A 21,498-nucleotide genomic window follows, 5' to 3' on the forward strand; every position below is an offset into this window, starting at 1 on the left:
CAATAAAGCTTGAAATTGGAGAAATCTTCAAATTGCTGGTTGCTATATATATTAGAAATAATAGAATTATTGCTAACACCTAAATTTTCCGTAATTTTTTGACAAAATCAGTTACAACTGGCTAGGTATAATAAATTGGGTAATTGAGTTTGAATTTCGCGCTGGGATCAATTCCATGCGCAAATGCTTGCTGCTACTGTATACCGTTCATTTCGGACTGAATAAACATGATCGTCATTGATCGAATAACAAATTAAATACTTGTTTGTGGCATTCCCTATTTTTGATTCATTTTAAAATATCTGATTTTTAAAAATATCGTCTTGCAGTAATCAAAAAATTAATAAAAAATCCAGCCCATATAAAGGTTTTCATATTTAGCGCATTGCGTGTCGTTCTTTCCACACAATCACGATTGAAAGAAACAGATACTTTATTGTGAAATAAATACAATTTAGGCTTAGTAGACCATTATTTGATGGAATTCTGAAATCTGAATAAAATTAAAATATTGTCACTTGTGTCACGATTCTTTAATGATAGTACAATCAGTGTACGGTACTGAAAAAGTGAAACATTCATGTTTTATGGATTACCGAACATGATGCGTAAATTACTGCTGAAGAAATGGCAGGAACCCGACCACGGTGGACATGCACAAACACAGCGACTCGCTTCGTCCGGTAGCACGGCGCTGTGTGCCCGGCTGTGTGTTTCAGCAGATTTGATCAATCGCTTAAATTTGGAACATTTACAGGAATACATTTTGCTCATGAAGTAGCAATAAGTTGGAAATATCAGAATGTGAATATCAAATCGGTCATTTTGTCTGCAAGTACAGTACAGTCGCGGATACCGAACACTCGGCGACTGGACTCAGTCAGTCACCGAGTTCATCCCGTATGATGTATCTACGAGTTCGCCTCCGGGGTTCGCCTATCATACATGACCGGTTGTAAAGCTAAGAAATAATTTAAAAAAATCATGTACATGTACCCAGAGAAGATGAGAATAGATCTATTCTCATCTTCTCTGATGTACCTTATTCTATTCCTTCATTTTCTGATTGTGATAAGTTCATCTCAACTTGGTGTGACGATCTGAACTGGTTGCACTAGCAGTTATTTTTTGCTATTTTTTTTCATTCTGGTTCTTCTGCGAATCTTCGCTCTTCGTGCTTTACTGCAATATTCCCTATGCATATCGTGGATGGCTTGGCCTATCCCAAATCACCCCGGCCAGCACTTTTTTCCCATTTTTAAATCCACACAGTTTATTCAGGAACTTCATTCTTGATTTGATCATGATGTTTCCTTCATGTTATTCTTATTTTATTGAAGATATTTTTCATTTTAAGTAAGTTGACAATGACTGAATAAAAAGTCTGAATTCGTACATTGGCCCGATGCATGCCACAGTAATGCATGGACATTGTGTTTACAATCAAACCGGAAGTAACTGTGTGTCCCGAGCTGGCGTCATCAACGAAAAGCGCCCAATTTGAACGATTTCGTTTTGTAATTTAGGGGGTGCCAATATCCAATCTTTGCATGGAGATTATGTCTAGCCTGGATACGTTAGGCAAATAAAAATATTCTTTTCTGCTTCCTGGCATCATAAGCTTTCCATTGATATATAACTTTATTTTCAATGAGGTTCACCTTTAAGAATATATCATTAGATTTATATAATTTACTTCGAGGACTGTTATATATCAAAAATTTGAAAAATATCAATTTTTTATAATTTGTCATAACATTTGTATTTTATTGTGATTTTTAAAAATGAAAATTATTTGATATCAGAAAGACATGCTTCAGTATTCAGAATGCAATTCGATAGGTCTGAGGTGCTCTCATGTCCCACAAAAAATACTGTCGAAAGCATAATAAACGCTCATTTTGGATCCCTTAAGATGTAAAATTAATTAATCCCCTAATTTAGACAATGGAAATTGATTTTTTTTTAGTTGAACGACCATGACTACTCCAACATGCCTTAATAGACAATAACATTCTGAAAATTTCATCAAAATTAGACTTGGAGACTCCTCTGAGATATGGTAACTTTGTGTCGCTAAAAAACAACAACACAATTTTAAAGAATTTAACTGCATCTTTTGGCCATAACTCAAAATTGAACAAACTACACAGTCTCAGTGATCACTTTACACATTTTTACATGTAATGGAAACAGGCTTAAGATCAGAGTTCTGGAGCAGACTCTGCAGAAAACAGCAACAAATATGTCTCTTAGATTACTTTAATCAGAAATTTTGTCGTATAAGCGGGCAAAATCAGAGCATGAAATGAGACAAAAACGGTACCAGAGGCAAATTGCTTTGTACAACGATACATTCAATTTTATCTGGCATTCAAACAGCGTATGGGTTTCATTGCTCCAGTTTTCTTGCAATTGAGTAAAAAAATCTTGAAATCTTTCCGTTTGAGATAGCCTGTTATATCAAATTGCACTCAGCGTGTCTGTTAACAAGATTTCACTACAAAACAAGTTATTAAGAATCGCTGATAGCTAGGCCAGAAACTGAGAATACACTAGATTGGAAATATTGATACAAATGCAAGGAAAGTATGCATGCATCCACATAAAAATTCATAGCATTTTGAAAAATCAAAAAAAAAATTCATAAGATTTCTTAGATTCAATTTCTCAGTGATTTGTATTTCTTGCCTGGCATTTCAGACAATATGTACGGGGGCAGTTTGAAGTAACCCTTGATATTAATTTACATTTTAATATTTACATATCCAGAAGGAGATTTGCACAGTGAATCATCTGACCCACTTACAAATGAACCGCAGGCATCGGTTGCAAGGGAAATTGTGCGGGTCGGGGGGAAAATGGCGAGGAGTGTAGGATAGAAAATTGGATTGTTACTGCCAGAGGGTGCGACACGAAATGAAAGGAATACGGGATTAATTAAATTTCAAGGCTATCATATGCAGGTGGCTTGAAGATAATTGAGTTTGTGTGAGGAAAAGATACAGTGATGGGGGATATTTAGAGGGGATTCTCTTTTGATAGTGTTTTGTTTTAATAATTGAATATATTAATAGTAGTATAAATGCATGGGGTGTTTAGTTTGGAAAATTCTTCCTGTGGGTTTAGGATATTTAGTGAGACTAATTGGTGTTTAGGCTGAGTTTATGGTAATATTTGGGCTATTCCAGTTGAAATCCATATTCCCCCTATGGAAGACTTGACCTTAATCTTTCACAGAGGGAGTGTGAATTTCAAATAGGTTACCTGAATGGTGATTTCATTTAAAATCTACACCCCCTGTGTGTACTAATTATGGTATAAGATTGGGCTATTCCAGTTGAAATCCATACACCCCTTATGGAATACATGACCTTAATCTTCCACACAGGGAGTGTGAATTTCAAATAGGTTATCTGAACTGTGATTCCATTTGAAATTTACTCCTCCGGAGATTAAGGTCATGTCTTCCATAGGGGGTATATGGATTTCAACTGGAATAACCCATTAGTTAGTAAATAGATGGGTATGTCAAAGAAAAGGAATAAATGTACAATGGATTTGCGCATGTTAGCATTAGGCGGAAGTACCCTATTTAGTGTTAGCTTTAGATGTTTAATTATTTTCTTTATTTTCGACCTGACTTACCCGGGTGAAAAATTGATAAAATAATATAATGTCCAAAGCTAATGTTAAATAGGGTGCATCCGCCTAACGAGGTCATATTTAACAACAACAAAAAGGCTTGTCTCAAAGCTTTGGTGTGCATTTCTATCATTTGTGCATTCGTCCTTTGCTGCAGGGAATTGCAGTGACTGTCAAAATAGGGGAAACCTAAGATAATGCACTAAAGGCCAATTGCAGTACAGATCCTGTGGTTGCAGTTAATTTATCTTTCAAAAAATTAGTTTGGGTTACCAGCAGGTATTAGCTTAAGATTCACCTATTTCAACTGAACAATTATCTGCAATTTGCAGTGCAGTGAACTATAAAATGTACATTAGTCATACCTAAATTGTTAAAAAGTAATTTTTTAAAATATTTTCAATGTATCACCATTTGAAAACATGAAAGGCGGCAGTGGTTTGCTGTATACGATTGAGCCTCTAAGATCCCCCGGCTACGATGATCGCAATCACACTGTTCCAGGCTCACAATATGTTATAGCAAATTGCATATTGTTGTACCACACATACATACATGATTGTATGACTAGCGATTGTTTTGTAGATCCTTCTTTATATAGACCTAAGCCATACATGTGGAAGTGAAAGTATGAGAAATGCTTCTGCAAACGCACAAATCCAGTTCAAACTGGCTTTCAGTTAAGCACCGAGGTAACAATCCAAACACACCTTGAAATTGCCTACACGTTTTTTGTCGCAAATGGCTTTGCATATGATGTGATTCATCTTGCAAAAAAAATGTTCAGTACTTCTCTCGCAAATCTGACAGGCGATATGGACATTTTGTATGCACCTGAAAATTTGTTACATCTATAGAGACAACATTTATCATTTTTTCAGTGTTTCAAAGAGTATGATTATTAAGTTTTTGAAGACTTTTTTAAGCAGACATGAAACTTTTAAGTTTAAAAATGCACATACTTAAAACACAAAGTTATCATTCACATTTTTTCGTTAGAAAATTTAAGAAAAAAAGTGTATAGTATAATGCTAAAATGTGACATGATCAAGGGGAATGAGTCACATGTCGGCCCTGGTCGAAAATGAGTTTACACATGTTTCTAAAGAGGACATTCAGAGCTTTCAGAAACTGAAAACCCCATGTTGATACGACTTTTCTTTGTGATGTTACGTCAATTTATCAATCGCTGAAAACAATATAAAACAAAAGAAATTTAACACTTTCTTTGCAAATATCTCAAAATCAATATTAGCGACATCCGACTCATTTCCCTTGATCGTGTCACAAATGTCTTCACGTTAAGTAACTTCTACTCAAAACTCTTAAGTGGTGCTGTCAGTCATGTTAAATGGTAACATTAAAAATCCCATCAAGTTAATGTTCCTTCCTAGCTACGATCAAATGCATTCATCAGCCAATATATCCAGATGATGCTCATTTTCTTTCTGGAAAAAAAAAGCATCGTAGTTTGTTTTGATAAGAATTCACCTGCCTGGGAGAAATTGGCAAACCACGGCAAAAGTGGCACTGAGATTGTCACCGTATAATATCACAAGGGACTGCTGTCAGGGTTGCCAAAAGATTTCAGCCCGAATCGCGGGTCAAATAATAATAAAAGTCGCCCAATTTTTCTATTTACCATTGGTTTCTATGGGGCAGGAAACTATCGGAAGTCGCGGGAGCTAAAGTTGAAAAGTCGCCCATTTTTTTTTAACCATTGCTTTCTATGGGACAGGAAATTGTCAAAAGTTGTGGGAAAAATCTTCAAAAGTCGCCCAATTGGGCTACCAAATCGTTGGTTTGGCAACCCTGATTGCTGTCAATCTATAATAGCAGTCACTGTATATGGAGTGAATTGGCATGAGCTGATGATGGGGGAAATGAGTCGGAAGTCGCCATGAATATTCACTCGGGCAGGATCTCTTTTCAGCCGATTTCCTCCTCATGTTTTGATTTTCTCCTTTTTTTTGTCTGTTTTTTAATATGGGAATTCACATGGGAAAACCAATCTGCATTGATGTGTATTGCGTCTGTGGTCTCTATTGCATCCAAACAAGCATAGTGAGATAGTACCAGGGGTCGTATTCTTGCACATCTGCACATTCATGGACCCCTTATTTTTTTGTTTTGGATGGGTTGGACCCCTTAAATTACAAGTTGAAATTGACAAACAGGGCCAATCAAAACTGCATGGACCCGTTACATTTTACGATGCATGGAAGACTAAATTATGTAAGTCCTTTGCCAAGATGCTCATAATAAAATTTCATTATTGTCGATACAAAAACAAAAAAGAACCAATTATGACACAGAAAACCCAAGAAATCTTCTGAATAGAGCATTCCAAGATCATGAAAATAACTTAAAATTCTCATTGGAACCCTTAAATTTGAGTTTTGAGGGGTTTTAAGGTTCGGAAAAAATCAATTGGACCCTTTAAATTTTTGAGGCAAAACAAATTTTTTAATCTAGGTATCACGCACCTTCTAAAACATCCACATGTCTAAATGCACTATAGCTGCATGGTGAATATGCCTAAGCAACACTCTCCCGGTGAAACATTTGTTGCATCACCTAATGCAACACTTTAATGCTACAATTTGTGCCAAGTATAAAATCCCAAAGCGTGATACGCAAATCCACACAGATTATTATAACTGAACCACATCGGTGCGGTATTATTTTCCCCTATGGATTGCCTGAGTATTGCAGGAGATTCAGATTGATACAGTGTGTTAGCCTTTTCTGTAGTCTAAAATGTATTGCTCACAACCTCGATGTGATCATGTGGATTTACTGATCAAGGTATACATCCAATCTTGTGTCTGTGTGCTAAATAATGTATGTTTCCTTGCCCATATGTATGTATGTAGCCATCTGTCTCTAAATGCACTGCAAAAACAAGTGTTTATATTTAAACACCATATTGTGTTTATCAGAGCAACACTTAATAAACACATAATTCATGTTAATAGTCTAACACTAATGTTTATAAATTAACACTTGGTGTTATATTACAAACACTAATGTTTCTAATATAACACCAAGTGTTAATTTATGAACATTAGTGTTAGAAAAATTAACATTAGTGTTAGACCATTAACATGAATTATGTGTTTATTAAGTGTTGCTCTGATAAACACAATATGGTGTTTAAATATAAACACTTGTTTTTGTAGTGTGTGTATGCATTTGATTGTTTTTCCTGTATGTAGTTGAGTTGACACATGTATTACAACATTACCGTTTTCTCAGGCAGATTCATAATACTGCCTTTAAATATCATCATTTTTACGTTTATTGTTTTTTTGTTTTTGTAGTGATAACAAAAGGATGACATCTGGTATTTGTGTTTTAACCCCATGAGAACTACCTGCCGATTGGCCAGAAAGAAGTTTTCGTTAACAATTGGCCCAATCAGCAACATTATTAGAATAATTAATTTCATCATGCAAAAAAATTGGGGTGAACTATTTGCAAAGCTCCATTCTGATTGGTGATTATGATAGTGAAAATATCACATAATTGACCAATCAGAGGCAGTGTTAGATCGGCAGGTAGTGCTCAGGGGGTTAACTATTATACGATTACCTACAGAAATGTCAGCTGTCAGTCATTCCAATGCATAGTCATTTGGAATGATATTGGCTGGGACTGAGTTTATCTGATAAAGATAAAAATGCCTTTAGTCTTGCTAAACTTGTATATTACATTCTCCTTTTGTGTGTGTTTGTTTTTTTGCTTTTGTTTGTTTGTATTCCTGACATTAACCCTTTTAGCGGGTATATTGGCCTTCTTCATTCAACAGATTTCATCAAAGACCAGCATAGAGCAATAAATGATAAATGACCAAGAACGTGAGGCAAAAATGGGATGTTGTCGACTCGGTCCCATTTTTATGCCTCCACCGGATTATGCCTCCACCGGAGGTATTATGTTTCCTGGTTGTCCGTCTGTCTGTCTGTCTGTCTCTCTGTCTGTCTCTCTGTCCGTCCGAGCTTGCAGTGCAATTTCTCAGAACTGGTAAGGCGTACAGTGATGCAAGTTGGTGGAGGGATGGTCATTGGGGTCTTCAAATTATAGGAGATTTTCGTGCATAAAATATGGTAATTAAGTACCTAATTTGCATAATTTATGCGTAATATGCGTAATAAGCAAAATACCTTGTGAACAGATTATCTGGAGATCCGTATGGGGTACAGTGACGTAACTTGGTGGGAAGTAGCATGGCCAGATGTTCTCGACCGGAGTAGATTTTCAGCGCAAAATATGCTAATTAAGTACCTAATTTGCATAATTTATGCGTATTTGATGCGTATCAAGCCAAAAAACCTTGTGAACAGATTATCTGGAGATCCGTATGGGTTACAGTGACGTAACTTAGTAGGGAGTAGCAGGGCCAGAGGTTCTTGACCTGATTAGATTTTCAGCACAAAATATGGTAATTAAGTACCTAATTTGCATAATTTATGCGTAACAAGCAAAATACCATTTTCTCGGAGACTAGGGGTCGCACGTTCCTCAAACTTGGTGGGTGGTGCATCTGGACCCTAGACAGAACAAGTTTGTATTGGTCAGTGGGTCAAGGTCACCCGAGGTCATGCAGGGGTCATCTGAGGTCAAATTAGCAAAAACTGCCATATGGGCATGAAACTGGGTGAGTACAGTCAACATTTAGAGCCAATTTTTGAAGGTCATTATGGGTCAGCCAAGGTCACCCAGGGGTCATCTGAGGTCAAATTACTAAAAATTGTCATATGGGCATAAAACTTGGTGGGTACAGTCAACATTTAGAGCCAAAATTTTGGAAGGTCATTTTTGGGGTCATCTGAGGTCAAGTTACTAAAAACTGTCATATGGGCACGAAACTTGGTGGGTACAGTCAACATTAAGAGTCAAATTTTTGGAAGGTCATTCCAGGGTCATCCAAGGTCACCCAGGGGTCATCACCGGTTAAAATGATATGCTTCAAGGTGGAGGCATTGTGCCCGACGCTTTGCGTCGAGAACCGCGCAAGTCGAGAACCGCTCTAGTTCATCATGTATTCTCGGACCATTAAGTACCTGGATGTGCGATCTCTTTTGTATTCATTGTCATGATGTTGTTGTTACCCTCCACAGAACATGTGTCAATTGGTGCTCTAGGGGACAGTTTCTATGAATATCTCATCAAATCGTACATCATGTCAGGGGAGCAAGATCAGCAAGCGAAAAAGATGTATTTTGATGCCATTGAAGTAAGTGTAAAGTCTTCATCTAAACAATTGAAACTATTATTTAAAGGAACATTCCGGCAATCACAACATTATGCCTTATATGTTAGAAAAACAATTAAATCAGGAACGAATCACATGGTTTTATTTCAAACAAGCTCATATTGACCATAAAAACGAATAAAAACAGCCGGCTCACAACACGCAATATTCAAAATTCCCGCGCCGATATTTCCTGTGGCAATGACGTCATGGTTATTTGTGCTCAGTTGTCGTCAGCCAACATTGTGTTACTGGGACGTCATTGGCACAGGCAATTTCGGTGCCCGGAAAATTTGAATAGAGATGGCTGTTTTTATTTGTTTTTATGGTCAATAAGAATTTGTTTTAAATAAAACCATGGATTCGTGCTTGATAATTGTTTTTCTAACATATAAGGCATAATGTTGTGATTGCTGGAGTGTTCCTTTAAAGTTTACTCTTGGGCAGTATTTTAGGGTTATCTACTAGACTAAGTATAACAAGAATCCAAAGCAGGCCAGGACGTTTGAGGCAAGCGATCGCTCTCGCTAGCTACCACTCACCCAAACTCAATTTCTAGTGAGCGAATTTCTACTCGCAATAGACCCTAAATATCGCTCGGCTGCAAATCACCCATAATTGAATCCAATTTAGGCTAGCTGCATTCAAGTTTCAGCACTTTAAGGGTAGACGAGGTGTTGTTGGTCGAAGCAACCAAAAAAATCGATTTTCATTCTCTAGATCAATAAATTATTGACAAATAACACCTTAATGTTTTGCAAAAGTTTTCTACAAATTATATAATTTGAAAACTTGCTAATTTATTGTTGTTAACGAGTTACGTACATTTTACAAAAGTGTTGTTGTTTCAGCCCTCTTTACAACATAACTCAAGAACCACAGGACCTACAAAATTATTTCTGTGATATTTGAATTCTTCTACACGCTCGCAAGGAAATGAGCAATGCAATTTTTGCCAAAGCTCATTACCATTCGCAAGATGTTGTGAACTACCAAATCGCAACACTTTAAAATAGCGTATTACCTTAATGTATTCAATTTATTGTAATAAATTAGCTCTAATCCCTGGAAACAGAGGAGAGGGTGTCAGAAGTGTGTAAGTGTTTCATATTGGTATGAATGATGTGATTCAACCACTAGATAGTGATTCGATCACTCGCCTAGCATCATGCTTAAGCTAGTAATTTACCACTCACCTTTAAACTCTAGACAGCAAGGCCTGCCAAAGAGATGAATCTGAAATTTATAGAAGTTCTTAAGGGATCTGGAATGAATGTTTTGAGCGTTTCGACAGTATTTTTGTGGGACATGAGAGCACATCAGACATATCAAATTGCATTCTGAATACGAAGAATGTCTTTCTGATATCAAATAATTTTCATTTTTGAAATTCACGATATAATACAAATTTTATGACAAATTATTAAAATTTGATATTTTTCACATTTTTGATATATAACAGTCCTCGAAGTAAATTTTATAAATCTAATGATATATTCTTAAAGTGCATGTAGCAGGGAGAAAAAGCCGATGATCAATTGAACATTTTGACCTTTCATATTGAAAATATGGATTTTTTTCCCAAAAAAGACATAATTTTTTTTGGTGTTTTGGGAAAAAATCCATATCTTCAATACGAAAGGTCAAAATTTTCAATTGATCGTCGGCTTTTAATTCCACCTACATACACTTTAAGTATAAATCATCAGATTTATAAAGTTTACTTCGAGTACTGTAAAATATCAAAAATATCAATTTTTAATGATTTGCCATAAAATGTGTATTACATTGCGAATTTCAAAAAATCAAAATTATTTGATATCAGAAGGACATTCTTCGTATTCAGAATGCGATTCAATATGTCTGATGTGCCCTAATGTCCTAAAATAAATACTGTCCAAACGTTCATACCCCACCCCTTAAGCACTCAAATCCTATATACATCATGTCTATAGCTAGCAAGAAAAAGAAATGTATTTTGATACTGGAGAGGTAAGTATTGCCAATTTAACCAATCTAATCAGTTCTCAGCGTATATCAGTAATCTGGATGTTATCCCATGCCACACAGTGCACTGGTTATGACTCAGACCAGTGCTGCAGCATATAAATCGGTAATTGGGATTACTGACCATGATTGGGAGTCAGTGTATGGATAGCTCTGATGATGGACCAGTCTGGCCTTACATTCAGAGTTTATGTTCAAGTGCAGGTGTTTTTTTTCTTCATCATTGTATCAGAAAATATTTATACAACAACATTGAAGGTTTTTATAATTTTGATCATCGATTTGCTAATTAACGCGAAAGTTTAAGAATAATAAGAAAAATTGAAGTGCCTATTTAAGTTGCATACACTCATGAGAATTGTTAGAAATAAAGGCATGCCACAAGCCTGTAGGGTCGTTGATACCTTATCTGTTTGGCCCGCACGGCCCATGACATTTGGTTACCAGTTTGTCAACAAGACAGACTATTTGCTGACTTTAAAATCATTCCTTCCTTGCTACATGTATTGACACTACCTGCTTGTTTTAGGAGTTTGAAGTCTCAGAAAGTGTCACAAATTTGTGGACCAGCGTGACATAACATCTTCAAAAACAGTTTAACATGGATGTGTTAATTTAGCAATTGAGTTTGGGTGGGTAAAAATTGATCAAAGGCTTAAGGGCCCGAATCGCCCTTGAAGATTGTGAATTATTTCTAACCCTGGAAATGCGTATTGTACATGGAAAACTATGGTGCTTCTGCTCACGCCACTTTCAAAAGGTAAAGAGTCTCTGCCACTACCCTGTCCACAAGCAATCTCAGGTACTTCAGTCTATGCTGAGCGTTTCTGCTCATATTGTGGCCAAACTTGTTCATATATTTGTAAGATAACCCAGCTTTTGCCCCAGAAAGCATTCATGAACAACAATTGCAGACTAGATATTGTAAACACTGATAGCAAGTTCAAATTATCATGGTGAATATTGCAGATATACCCTTTTCTTACACACAAACATAATGAAAATAATATAACGAAAGCCTTGAGAGAAAAGTAACACGATACCACAGCACAAAACTGCAGCACGCATATCACAAATAGTAGGTGGCTGTTGTGATTTGTGTACTGTGTGACTGATGAGTATGCTTTATAGAGTAGCAACAAGGAGAAGAAAAGATGTATCAATTTTTCTCTAACAGGGTTTGTGGCTTATAAACATGCTGCAATTATGTTGCCTCTTGAGCAATGGTGTGTGATCTAAGTGTAAACTGAACATTATTGTGGGTTGGAGAGGAGCATGACATAGCGGTGTCTACCACAGTGTCTTAAATACATGGACTTATTGATAATACATGCACTTTGTCACCACCAGTCCCCCAAAAGATAAAAACACACAGGCAGAGGATCATAATCACACTGTAAAATGCATAGATTTTAATTATGCATCATGAGATGATGGCTTGTTGATCTTTTAAAATAACTGGCTAGTTTCTGAATTATTTAAGAGTGTTGCTCTATGATGCATAGTTTTTGCTTGTGATTGGAAACCATGGCAAATCGGCAAGTATTTTGATGATTTTTTTGGTAGACAAATTCAATGTTTTTTAACTCACTTTTCTGAGCTTTCAATGATAGGTTATGTCATTGTGATCACAGATGTCCAGGCTCGCTGCACTTCCCGCTGTGGGTCTTGGTAGTCTCCGTGATCGAGAGAATACATTGCTGTGTCTCAATTCATGATTTTCTCCTGAGCCTGGACATCTGTGATCAAGATGTCATAACCTGTCATCGAAAGCAAAGAAAAATGAGCAAAAAACATTTGATTTTTCTATAAAAAAATCACAAATTGTCTGAATCAATCCTACAAATGATTTGAACATTTATAATTTAATGCTTGGTTTTCTTCAAAGCGGTCTCATTAAAGGAGTATTTTGTGATCCTAGCATCCTCTTTTTATGACATTTTCCAGTAGAAATCCATGAAAAATGCTTATTCCCAAAATTTCAGTTGATTCAGATTTTGAGAATTATGCATGATTATGTGTATTACACTGCTCCATAGGCTGTTGTAATTTCGTTCTGGTGCACCAGAACAAAATATAAATTTGAAGATATTGTTGCAAAACGAATTAATCTGCAAGATTTTTTTGTACATAAACATTATGCGGCCAGCGGTTTCCAGTGATATAAAAATCTTAACATTTTTTGTGAAAAGTCAGGGGATGTGGCTGTGGATTACAAAATGCCCTGTAATAGATGAAATCTGACACAAATGTTGGCTACTTGCATCTGCAAATTCCATACTTATACATATATGTATACAAACCTGTTAATTTGGCACTAAAATAAATTAACTTCCACTTGAAAGCAAATATCAAGGTTACTATATCATATTACCAATTAGCTTGAAAAATTTCCCATTATCAGTCTATAATGATATTCACAGTGAAGAGATCCATTAGCTCAAATGATCATCATCATTGTCTGGGTCACAGGCTATTTAGTTGAACACTGTAATCGATATACATCAATCATAAGGATATTCAAGTTATTTGTTCTTGTATATTTTAAAATTTACTGCCAATGTCAAGTACATCAGTAAGGGCATATTCATTTACATTGTACTTGTGCTGCTTTGCCTTCTCCAGAAGTAAATTTTTTATCCTGTTGGCTTAAGGGTATATACACGCTATACCTGCATTACATGTATGTTAGTTGTACTTGTTGTCCATATCTTCAGAGCCATAATTGGGGCATCCCCCATGCCAGTCCATAAAAAGGTCCACCTTTTACTGTAAAACATTGAAATAAGCCCTCTTTTGAAGAAAAAATTCACTGAAGCTCCATGGTTTAGCTTCTCTACAATCCCCAGTAAATTGTGGTATATATCTCATTCTTCACATGATTGCATACTACACTGAAACCCCTTGCTTGATTTGAATGAGACTTGGTTGGACTCATGTAACCCTCAATGTGTGCCATCATGACTATCAGGTAATCAACTGGTCAAAAGGTTAATATGATCATTCCAAATATGTGAATTCTGCCCTTTTTTTAAACAACAAATTTTTGGTATACAAAAGTGGGCATCAAGGTAATTTTGTGTACATGTATATGCTTTGTACCTCAATATAATTATTTAAAAAGAAAGTTCATTTATATTCTTAAATGCAAATTGAAACAATTGATTCATGTCCGTATCAATTTCAATTTTAAACAATCGGGATCCATAATAATATTATTGGCTATTACTTATATGGACAATCATGTATAAAACACCTAAACATGTAGCAGGTAGAGAAGGCCACACTACCCTTTAAGATGTAAATAAGTTTGACATTGCCTGATCAATAGTCTGCAAATTAAACAGAGCGGATCCCAGTGCATGCGATGTACCATCTTAAGTGTTTCTAAAACAAACACATCCTTCCATTTGTGCCACCTGTACAGGCCATGGAGCGTAAACTAAAGCAGAAGTCGTCCGGAGGGCTGACATTCCTCGGGGACTACCGAGCCAATAGAATAGACAGGAAGATGGACCATCTATCATGTTTTTCAGGAGGGATGTTCGCCCTGGGTGCAGAGTATGCAACGGAGAAGCAACACTATATTGATTTAGGAGCGGAGTTGACAAAAACTTGTCATCAAGCTTACGAAAACACAGGTGGGTGCATCAGACTTAATGCCATCAATGATATGCAGTGATCAAATAAGTAAGGTACTGTATTAGTGCTATGCAAAGCCAAGACACTCAGGGCACAGTTTGACTTAAAGGAATTTAACAGCCTATTTATTCTTTTCATTCAATGGTGAAGACATGTTTACTTGTTACAAATCAGTATGTTGTAAACTTTCGTAAGTCTTGCAATAAGTAAAATTATTTAGAAATAACTACTCCAAGAGCAGCAGGTCTGTCTGTGTCACAGAATACAATGACTACTCATAATTCAAACATTTTGCTAGGCAAATAAGTCCAAATTGAGTAGTGAGTTACTCTTTCATTGGATTTGCCTAGCAAAATGTTGGAACTATTTTATCTACAATCCGACAAATACATCTATTTACTGACTACTCAAGTTTCACATGGTCAACTGTCCATTCATGCAGTTCATAATTTAGGCAAATGCTGTGTCATTCGTTCGGATGTACAGCTTCTTAATGCATGAAGCATGGCCATGATGGTGTTGTATTTACCTTACAGTGTTTAAAAATAGCACCTTTTTGTACAAATGTTTACTAAAACAAGACTTACCAGAAGTTGATATGGTTCATTTTAGCATATAAACATACATGTAACAATATGCAGGAGGCTAAATCATGTTGTTTGCTTTAATATCCAGAAATTTTCGCTGTATATGAATTTGAAACATTGCTGATTGAAATTGATCATACTGGCGATATGAATGAGAAACCATAATATTGTGGATTTCAGGAGAATGAAAGTTGCAGTTTTCAGGTTTTCCAATGTTGGTAGGGAAAGTTATGCCACATAATTGAAGGGCTTCACAGGTAGGACTTAATGGAAACTATCCTTGTGGATAACCAATCAATGACCGTGTTTTGGGAAACCTTTAGATAAATGAGGAGTGCTCTGAGATGTGTGATTGCACTCGCACACCTTAAAACTCAATTGGAGTCAGTCCCTGCCAGGAGTGCTGCAAATAGCACACTTGGATGAGCCAAGGTGTGCTCCGAGGTGTGTGATCGCACTCGCACTCCTTAAAACTCAGTGCCTGAACCAATTGCTGTATAGAAATTGCTACACTCGCTCTACATCTGTTGTATATTTTCCAATAGTGCAATTGTGATATCGTTCATGTAAAAAGAGATTTTCCCATTTTTGGTTTAGTCAGAAAAGGGCAGTACAGTCAAAAAAGAGCAGATACATATAAAAACAAGAGCCCCCTATCTTTTGGCCAATATGAATAAAACTGTGTACTCATATATTCTTTTTATCATCATCTTCTTTCTGTCTATTTTACAGCAACCGGTCTAGGACCTGAAGCATTCCGTTTTGAGGGACGGTCAGAAGCAATAGCGATGAGACAAAATGAGAAATATTACATCTTAAGACCAGAAACAATAGAATCATATTTTGTAATGTGGAGAAGAACTCACGACCAAAAATATAGAGATTGGGCCTGGCAGGCTGCACAGGTATGTGTAAACCAACTTTTTTTTAAATATTTGTAGGCCACCCAAAGGAAAAGTAGAGTTAAGGGGGCACTTTCCCAAAGTTATTTGGTTTACACCAGCAAGTAGCCAACTGACCGAGTTTGGTTGGCCCTTGAACAGCTCTTAAATTTGCAATAAACATAAAGCAAAACAAAGTGTATTTGGACTTCAGACAATGATTTTTGAAATAAATTGGGTCGTTTGTGGCCCCTGAGCAAGGGTAATTGAGAACCCTTGTTTACATATTCTGCAAAATTCAAATTGTCTGCCTTACACTTACAAAGTAAAAGCAGATTTTTATTACCGTAAAGCTCCCGTGACATAAATGGACTTTAGGCACAAACAAAAAGTGCCATCTTGTAAACATCCCACCAACACAATGAGGGCACAGACTCTTTAGTTCTCTATTTGTATGTGACATTATTCTGAAGCAAAGGAGCTTATGTGCGCCATCAGGCGAATCCTTGTGGTAGCTTTTATTATAAGTTAAGAATTTCCTCAAATTGGTATCTGCATACTGTAAAGGAAACCAAGACTATTGAAATTGTATTATAATCGATCGTCAATGATGCTTCAAATTAATGATAAAATGGAACTTGCTCCAATGAAATGAATGTAAATTGTTGAGTTGTTGTTCTTTGTGTTTTCAATTCTGTCCCATTCACAAATGAAATACCACAGCAGTCAATTAATTGATATTTTGTATATAATAAGGATCAACCAAGCAAAAATGGTTGACCAAGCATCCATGGTCGATCGAAAGGTTGAACAAATTTGGCTCCAGCACCTTAGATATTGATACTATTTCTCCTTTTTTCTATTTCTCATTTCAGGCTATAGAAAAGCACTGTCGAGTCGACGCCGGGTTTTCGGGTATCAGGGATGTGTATGCTTCCAAAGTTAGCCACGACGATGTCCAACAGAGTTTCTTTTTAGCCGAAACATTAAAATATTTATATTTAATATTTTCCAATGATGACTTTATAGCATTAGATAAATGGGTATTTAATACAGAGGCACATCCACTACCTGTTACATCTTGAATAATATAATTATTTGTTATCTTGTCAATGCAAAAGGTTGCAGACATGCCAACTAGTGCGGTTTCACCGTATTTTGTACTGGTAAAACGTGATAAATACTGGTAGTAACGGTCACCCCCAAAAAATACGGTATTCCAGAATTTTGTCCAAAATAATAAAATGTTGTGTCTTAAAAAGATAAACAGCTGCAAGATTAGACTACCGACTGAATTACTGGTATCATTTGACCACTTTCTTGGTCTGTTAAAGTGGTTGCCTACATCGTTTTTCTCTCGACTTTTCGATGATGCATGCACATTAAAAATTATTATTTAATAGGCCTACAAGATGCTTTCCGAAATAATTTTCTTTCGACTTGCAGATTTTTCATGCACATTAATGTTTTTTATTAACCACCTAATGCTATGTCTTCTGAAGGTATTTAGTTAACTATTTAGCTCTTTTGGTGCAAAAGAATAAGCATAAAAGAAGGTTTCCGACCTCCTTTTACTTCCGACTTTCGCACCATGCATGCACATTAAAGAAATATTTAATAGGCCTACAAGATGCTTTCCGAAATAATTTTCTTCCCAATTGCAGATTTTTCATGCACATTAATGTTTTTTATTAACCACCTAATGCTATGTCTTCTGAAGGTATTTAGTTAACTATTTAGCTCTATTGGTGCAAAAGAATAGGCATAAAAGAAGGTTTCCAACTTCCTTTTACTTCCGACTTTCGCACCATGCATGCACATTAAAGAAATAATAGGCCTACAAGATGGTTTCCTAAATAATTTTCTTCTGACTTGCAGATTTTTCATGCACATTAATATTTTTTATTAACCACCTAATGCTATGTCTTCTGAAGGTATTTAGTTAACTATTTAGCTCTATTGGTGCAAAAGAATAAACCTACAAGAAGGTTTCGGACCTCCTTTTACTTCCCGACTTTCGCACCATGCATGCACATTAAAGAAATGTGTATAGGCCTACAAGATGCTTTCCCACTTTGTTTATTCAGATTCAGATGATGATGATCAATGATTTTCTGAACTTGAAAGTTTTAACAAAGCATGCTTCTAGCAACATTAGAAGTATTGTTTGGTCTACATCCCGGTCTACATACTTTATCCAATTTTGTGAGGTCAAAGGTCACATACAAGGTCAAAGGTCGACTGAGGTCACCAAATCTTTTAAAAATTAATTTTAACTGTGCATCATATATCCGAATTCAGCTTGATCAGTTATGTAATTAAGGAAATATGACGACTTTAAGATGGCCTCTTTCCATGTAAAGTATAGCAAAGTAGCACTTTCAATGAGTGATAACTCGTAAAGGAAGCATCTTTCTGTATTGATTTATTACTTTGATGGAATGGTTCTTTGGTATTGCCAAATTTGATTGCAAATTTGTAAAGTGGGCCCCTGGACCCGGGCCGTTACGTGCTCGGTCGCACAAGTGCCACTGCTCCCTCTCAATTATGTGTTCTACTTTTGGAGTTTCTGGGGTTGGCAGGTATGCAAAAGGTACATATTTAAAAAATATGGTTTTAGGGTGCAAAATACGGATTTTTGTTCTTCTGAGTACGGAAATCTGGATTTCAAAGTTGGCATGTCTGAGGTTGTATGTGGAATAAAGCTGCCACGTAAAAAAAAAAGTTCTGTGAAATATTTCAAAATCCCATTCAGTTTTCGAGCTCCCATTTATCCTTTCAAACTTGATATTATAGTATCATTTGAAAGTGTGCACCGGCTTTGACTATTTTTTTGTTTTTTTAATATGCGGGATAATTTAGTGGTGTTATTTGTATTCACCAATAATGCCATATAGTGGAAGACAAGATGGCAGCCATATCACTTACAACCTTTTTGCATTTAATGTCCACTGTCTTGACTCCTTCTCTTTGGGTTCCCCACAACTTGGGTCATTTCCAAATAGGTAACAGTAGGCTACATAACTTTTCACCGAAATCGGACCACGATCAAGAGAAATGAATCTAATGTAAAAAAAATATTCAATTTCACTTTTTTTACACTGGTTCCCAGACCATTGAAAATGCTACGTTTTGATGCAAACTCCCATCAAAATTACAGGCACTTATCAGTTGCTGAAACAATAACTTGAATCAATTAGACATGAGATTTGTTCCCCTTGATCGCGTCACCAATATATAAAAGTATAGGGGTGACTCCATATGGTGTAAACATAAAAGAGGCGTGATGTGCCATACATGTAACACATGCTGGTGTTATGTTATATTCATCTCAGCTGGTGTGTCTAGATGCTTGCAGAAGATTAGCCACATTGATGCAGAGTGATCCACTCTGAGACCAAATAATTCTGCCTAATTTCTAATGATTATTGTATTTCGGCAACACATGCTTTTATAGGCACCTCATAGCTACTCGGTGTGCATGACCAGAGTACTTCAGTGTGCCGTTGCCTCAGCTTCATGAGTCATTCAATTCAAGAGACTCTCAGTTCCAGTTGGATGTGTGCCAGGTCACGGAGTGTACTTGTAGTTTAAAGAGGATATGCCGCCTGCAGTTTGGAGCAAGGACATGGTGGTGTATGGACACCCTGGAGGTAACTCCATATGCATATCTGGCGTGGAGGACCACTCAATGTAGTGTAGTATAACAGGACTGAAGCTTGAATGACAGTTGGCTGTCTACGGACTGACCGCTTGGATGCAGAAATGTGACAACACTCTCATTGGGCTGTTCCATTTAAAATCCCCAGTCCCACTGTGGAAGATTGTGCTCAAGTCTTCCACAGAGGGCGTATGGGTTTCAGATTGAATAAACAATTGGGTAACTACTTCCATTTGAAATACTCACTCCAGTTGTGGAAGATAGAGGTATTAAAGTCATATACAGAGGGAGTATGGGTTTCAAAATACTCAACCCTAGCCATTCTCCCTCTGTGGAAGAGTAAATTGGAGTGCATGTTGCACCACAGATCTATACAGGCTTATAATATGTATACAATGTCACGTGTGCTGCTAGTGCTCTAACGAGACGGAATATGCGGGACACCCTACATGCGCAAATACAACAATATAAATAGATACTAGATGCAGGTGTGTGTGAGTGCATAGACATTCAAGACAATCAACAGCGGTCACAAAGGTGCCTATGGTGAGCACTGATTTGTAGTGGTTCTGCTTAAATAATATGTATACAATGTCACAGGTGCTGCTAGTGCTCTAAGGAGACGGAATATGCGGGACACCCTACATGCGCAAATACAACAATATAAATAGATACAGGTGTGTGTGAGTGCATAGACATTCAAGACAGGGACAGTCAACAATGGTACAAAGGTGCCTATGGTGAGCACTGATTTGAAGTGGTTCTGCTCAAAATAACACAAAGAGAATGTATTCTGACTATGTTAATTGGGATAATCTACACTATGTTTTTAATCTACATTGAGGTGGATTCATGTGGACCACTGAGCTGTATCCACAGCACATGCACCCACAAAATTGATGCCAAGAAGTCCACATAATGTTTTTAACACACATTGAATTGGATTCTTGTGGACCGCAGAGCAGTATCCACAATGCATCCACAAAACTGATGTCAATAATAGATTGAAAGCATTGTGTATATGTGACCATCCACCACGAAGTGGTAGTAAAGTCGGCTCTAGACCATTGTCTGTTTATTGCAGATTTTGAAAGAATGCACTTTCAGCTTTACAATGACATCTCAACCAGCTTCATCGGACATCTAGAAGTGAAGTTATGGTTCATCAAAGTTCAAATTCCTAATATATTTTACATAGAAATCCAATACTGTTTTTAATTGTATCTCAAAATGGAAAATGCCGACTTTACGACCAGTTTGTGGTGGATGGGCACATATGGTCCCAGTATTGCATTTTAAGTTTAGGTAATATAATTTCAAATTGAAACCAATCTAGATTCTTTGAACAATTTTTCTTTCTTTTTGTTTCCCTCTGTAGATAGTGTGTATCAAAAACATTATTTTATTGGTGATAATTTATTGCAATTATCTTTAAACAATTTAGATGTATATTTTAGTAATTTTATGCAACATTTTTTTGTGTGACATGTCATTTGCTAGTTGATTACTAGATTGACATTGTATTAAAGCACATGCAAGGAGGACCTTGAGATTTTGATTATTAATTTTATAATGGTTATCATTATAAGCACTACACAAAAAAGAAGGTCCACACTTGTTTGAGAAGCAGTTAGGAAAACTATTTTGAACATAATTGAGGTTGCAATGTATTAAGTCATCTTTTTCTTTTCAATTATTAGCAAAAATGTTGTAAGTCGATTCAAATTTCCTGTTTTCAAAAACACAAAGCGTGGAGGTCCATTTTTTATGTTTTTGTTTATGTGGGGGGGGGGGTGCATTGGTCAACAGAAATGTTCA

General features: G+C 36.4%; 1 protein-coding gene across 1 annotated transcript in view; it reads left to right on the plus strand.

Annotated features, from left to right (window-relative positions):
• Positions 1–17,133, plus strand: part of LOC140157047 (mannosyl-oligosaccharide 1,2-alpha-mannosidase IA-like) — a 105,331-nt gene extending 88,198 nt beyond the window's left edge. Inside the window, exons 7-10 of the mRNA XM_072180112.1 lie at positions 8,769–8,884; positions 14,337–14,550; positions 15,871–16,043; positions 16,895–17,133. Coding sequence (XP_072036213.1) covers positions 8,769–8,884; positions 14,337–14,550; positions 15,871–16,043; positions 16,895–17,104 — 713 coding nt within the window. The 3' untranslated portion in view covers positions 17,105–17,133. The remainder of the gene's footprint in view (positions 1–8,768; positions 8,885–14,336; positions 14,551–15,870; positions 16,044–16,894) is intronic.
• The last annotated feature ends 4,365 nt before the right edge of the window (positions 17,134–21,498 follow it).

Source organism: Amphiura filiformis, chromosome 7, assembly GCF_039555335.1.
Source record: "Amphiura filiformis chromosome 7, Afil_fr2py, whole genome shotgun sequence".
Lineage (NCBI taxonomy): Eukaryota > Metazoa > Echinodermata > Ophiuroidea > Amphilepidida > Amphiuridae > Amphiura > Amphiura filiformis.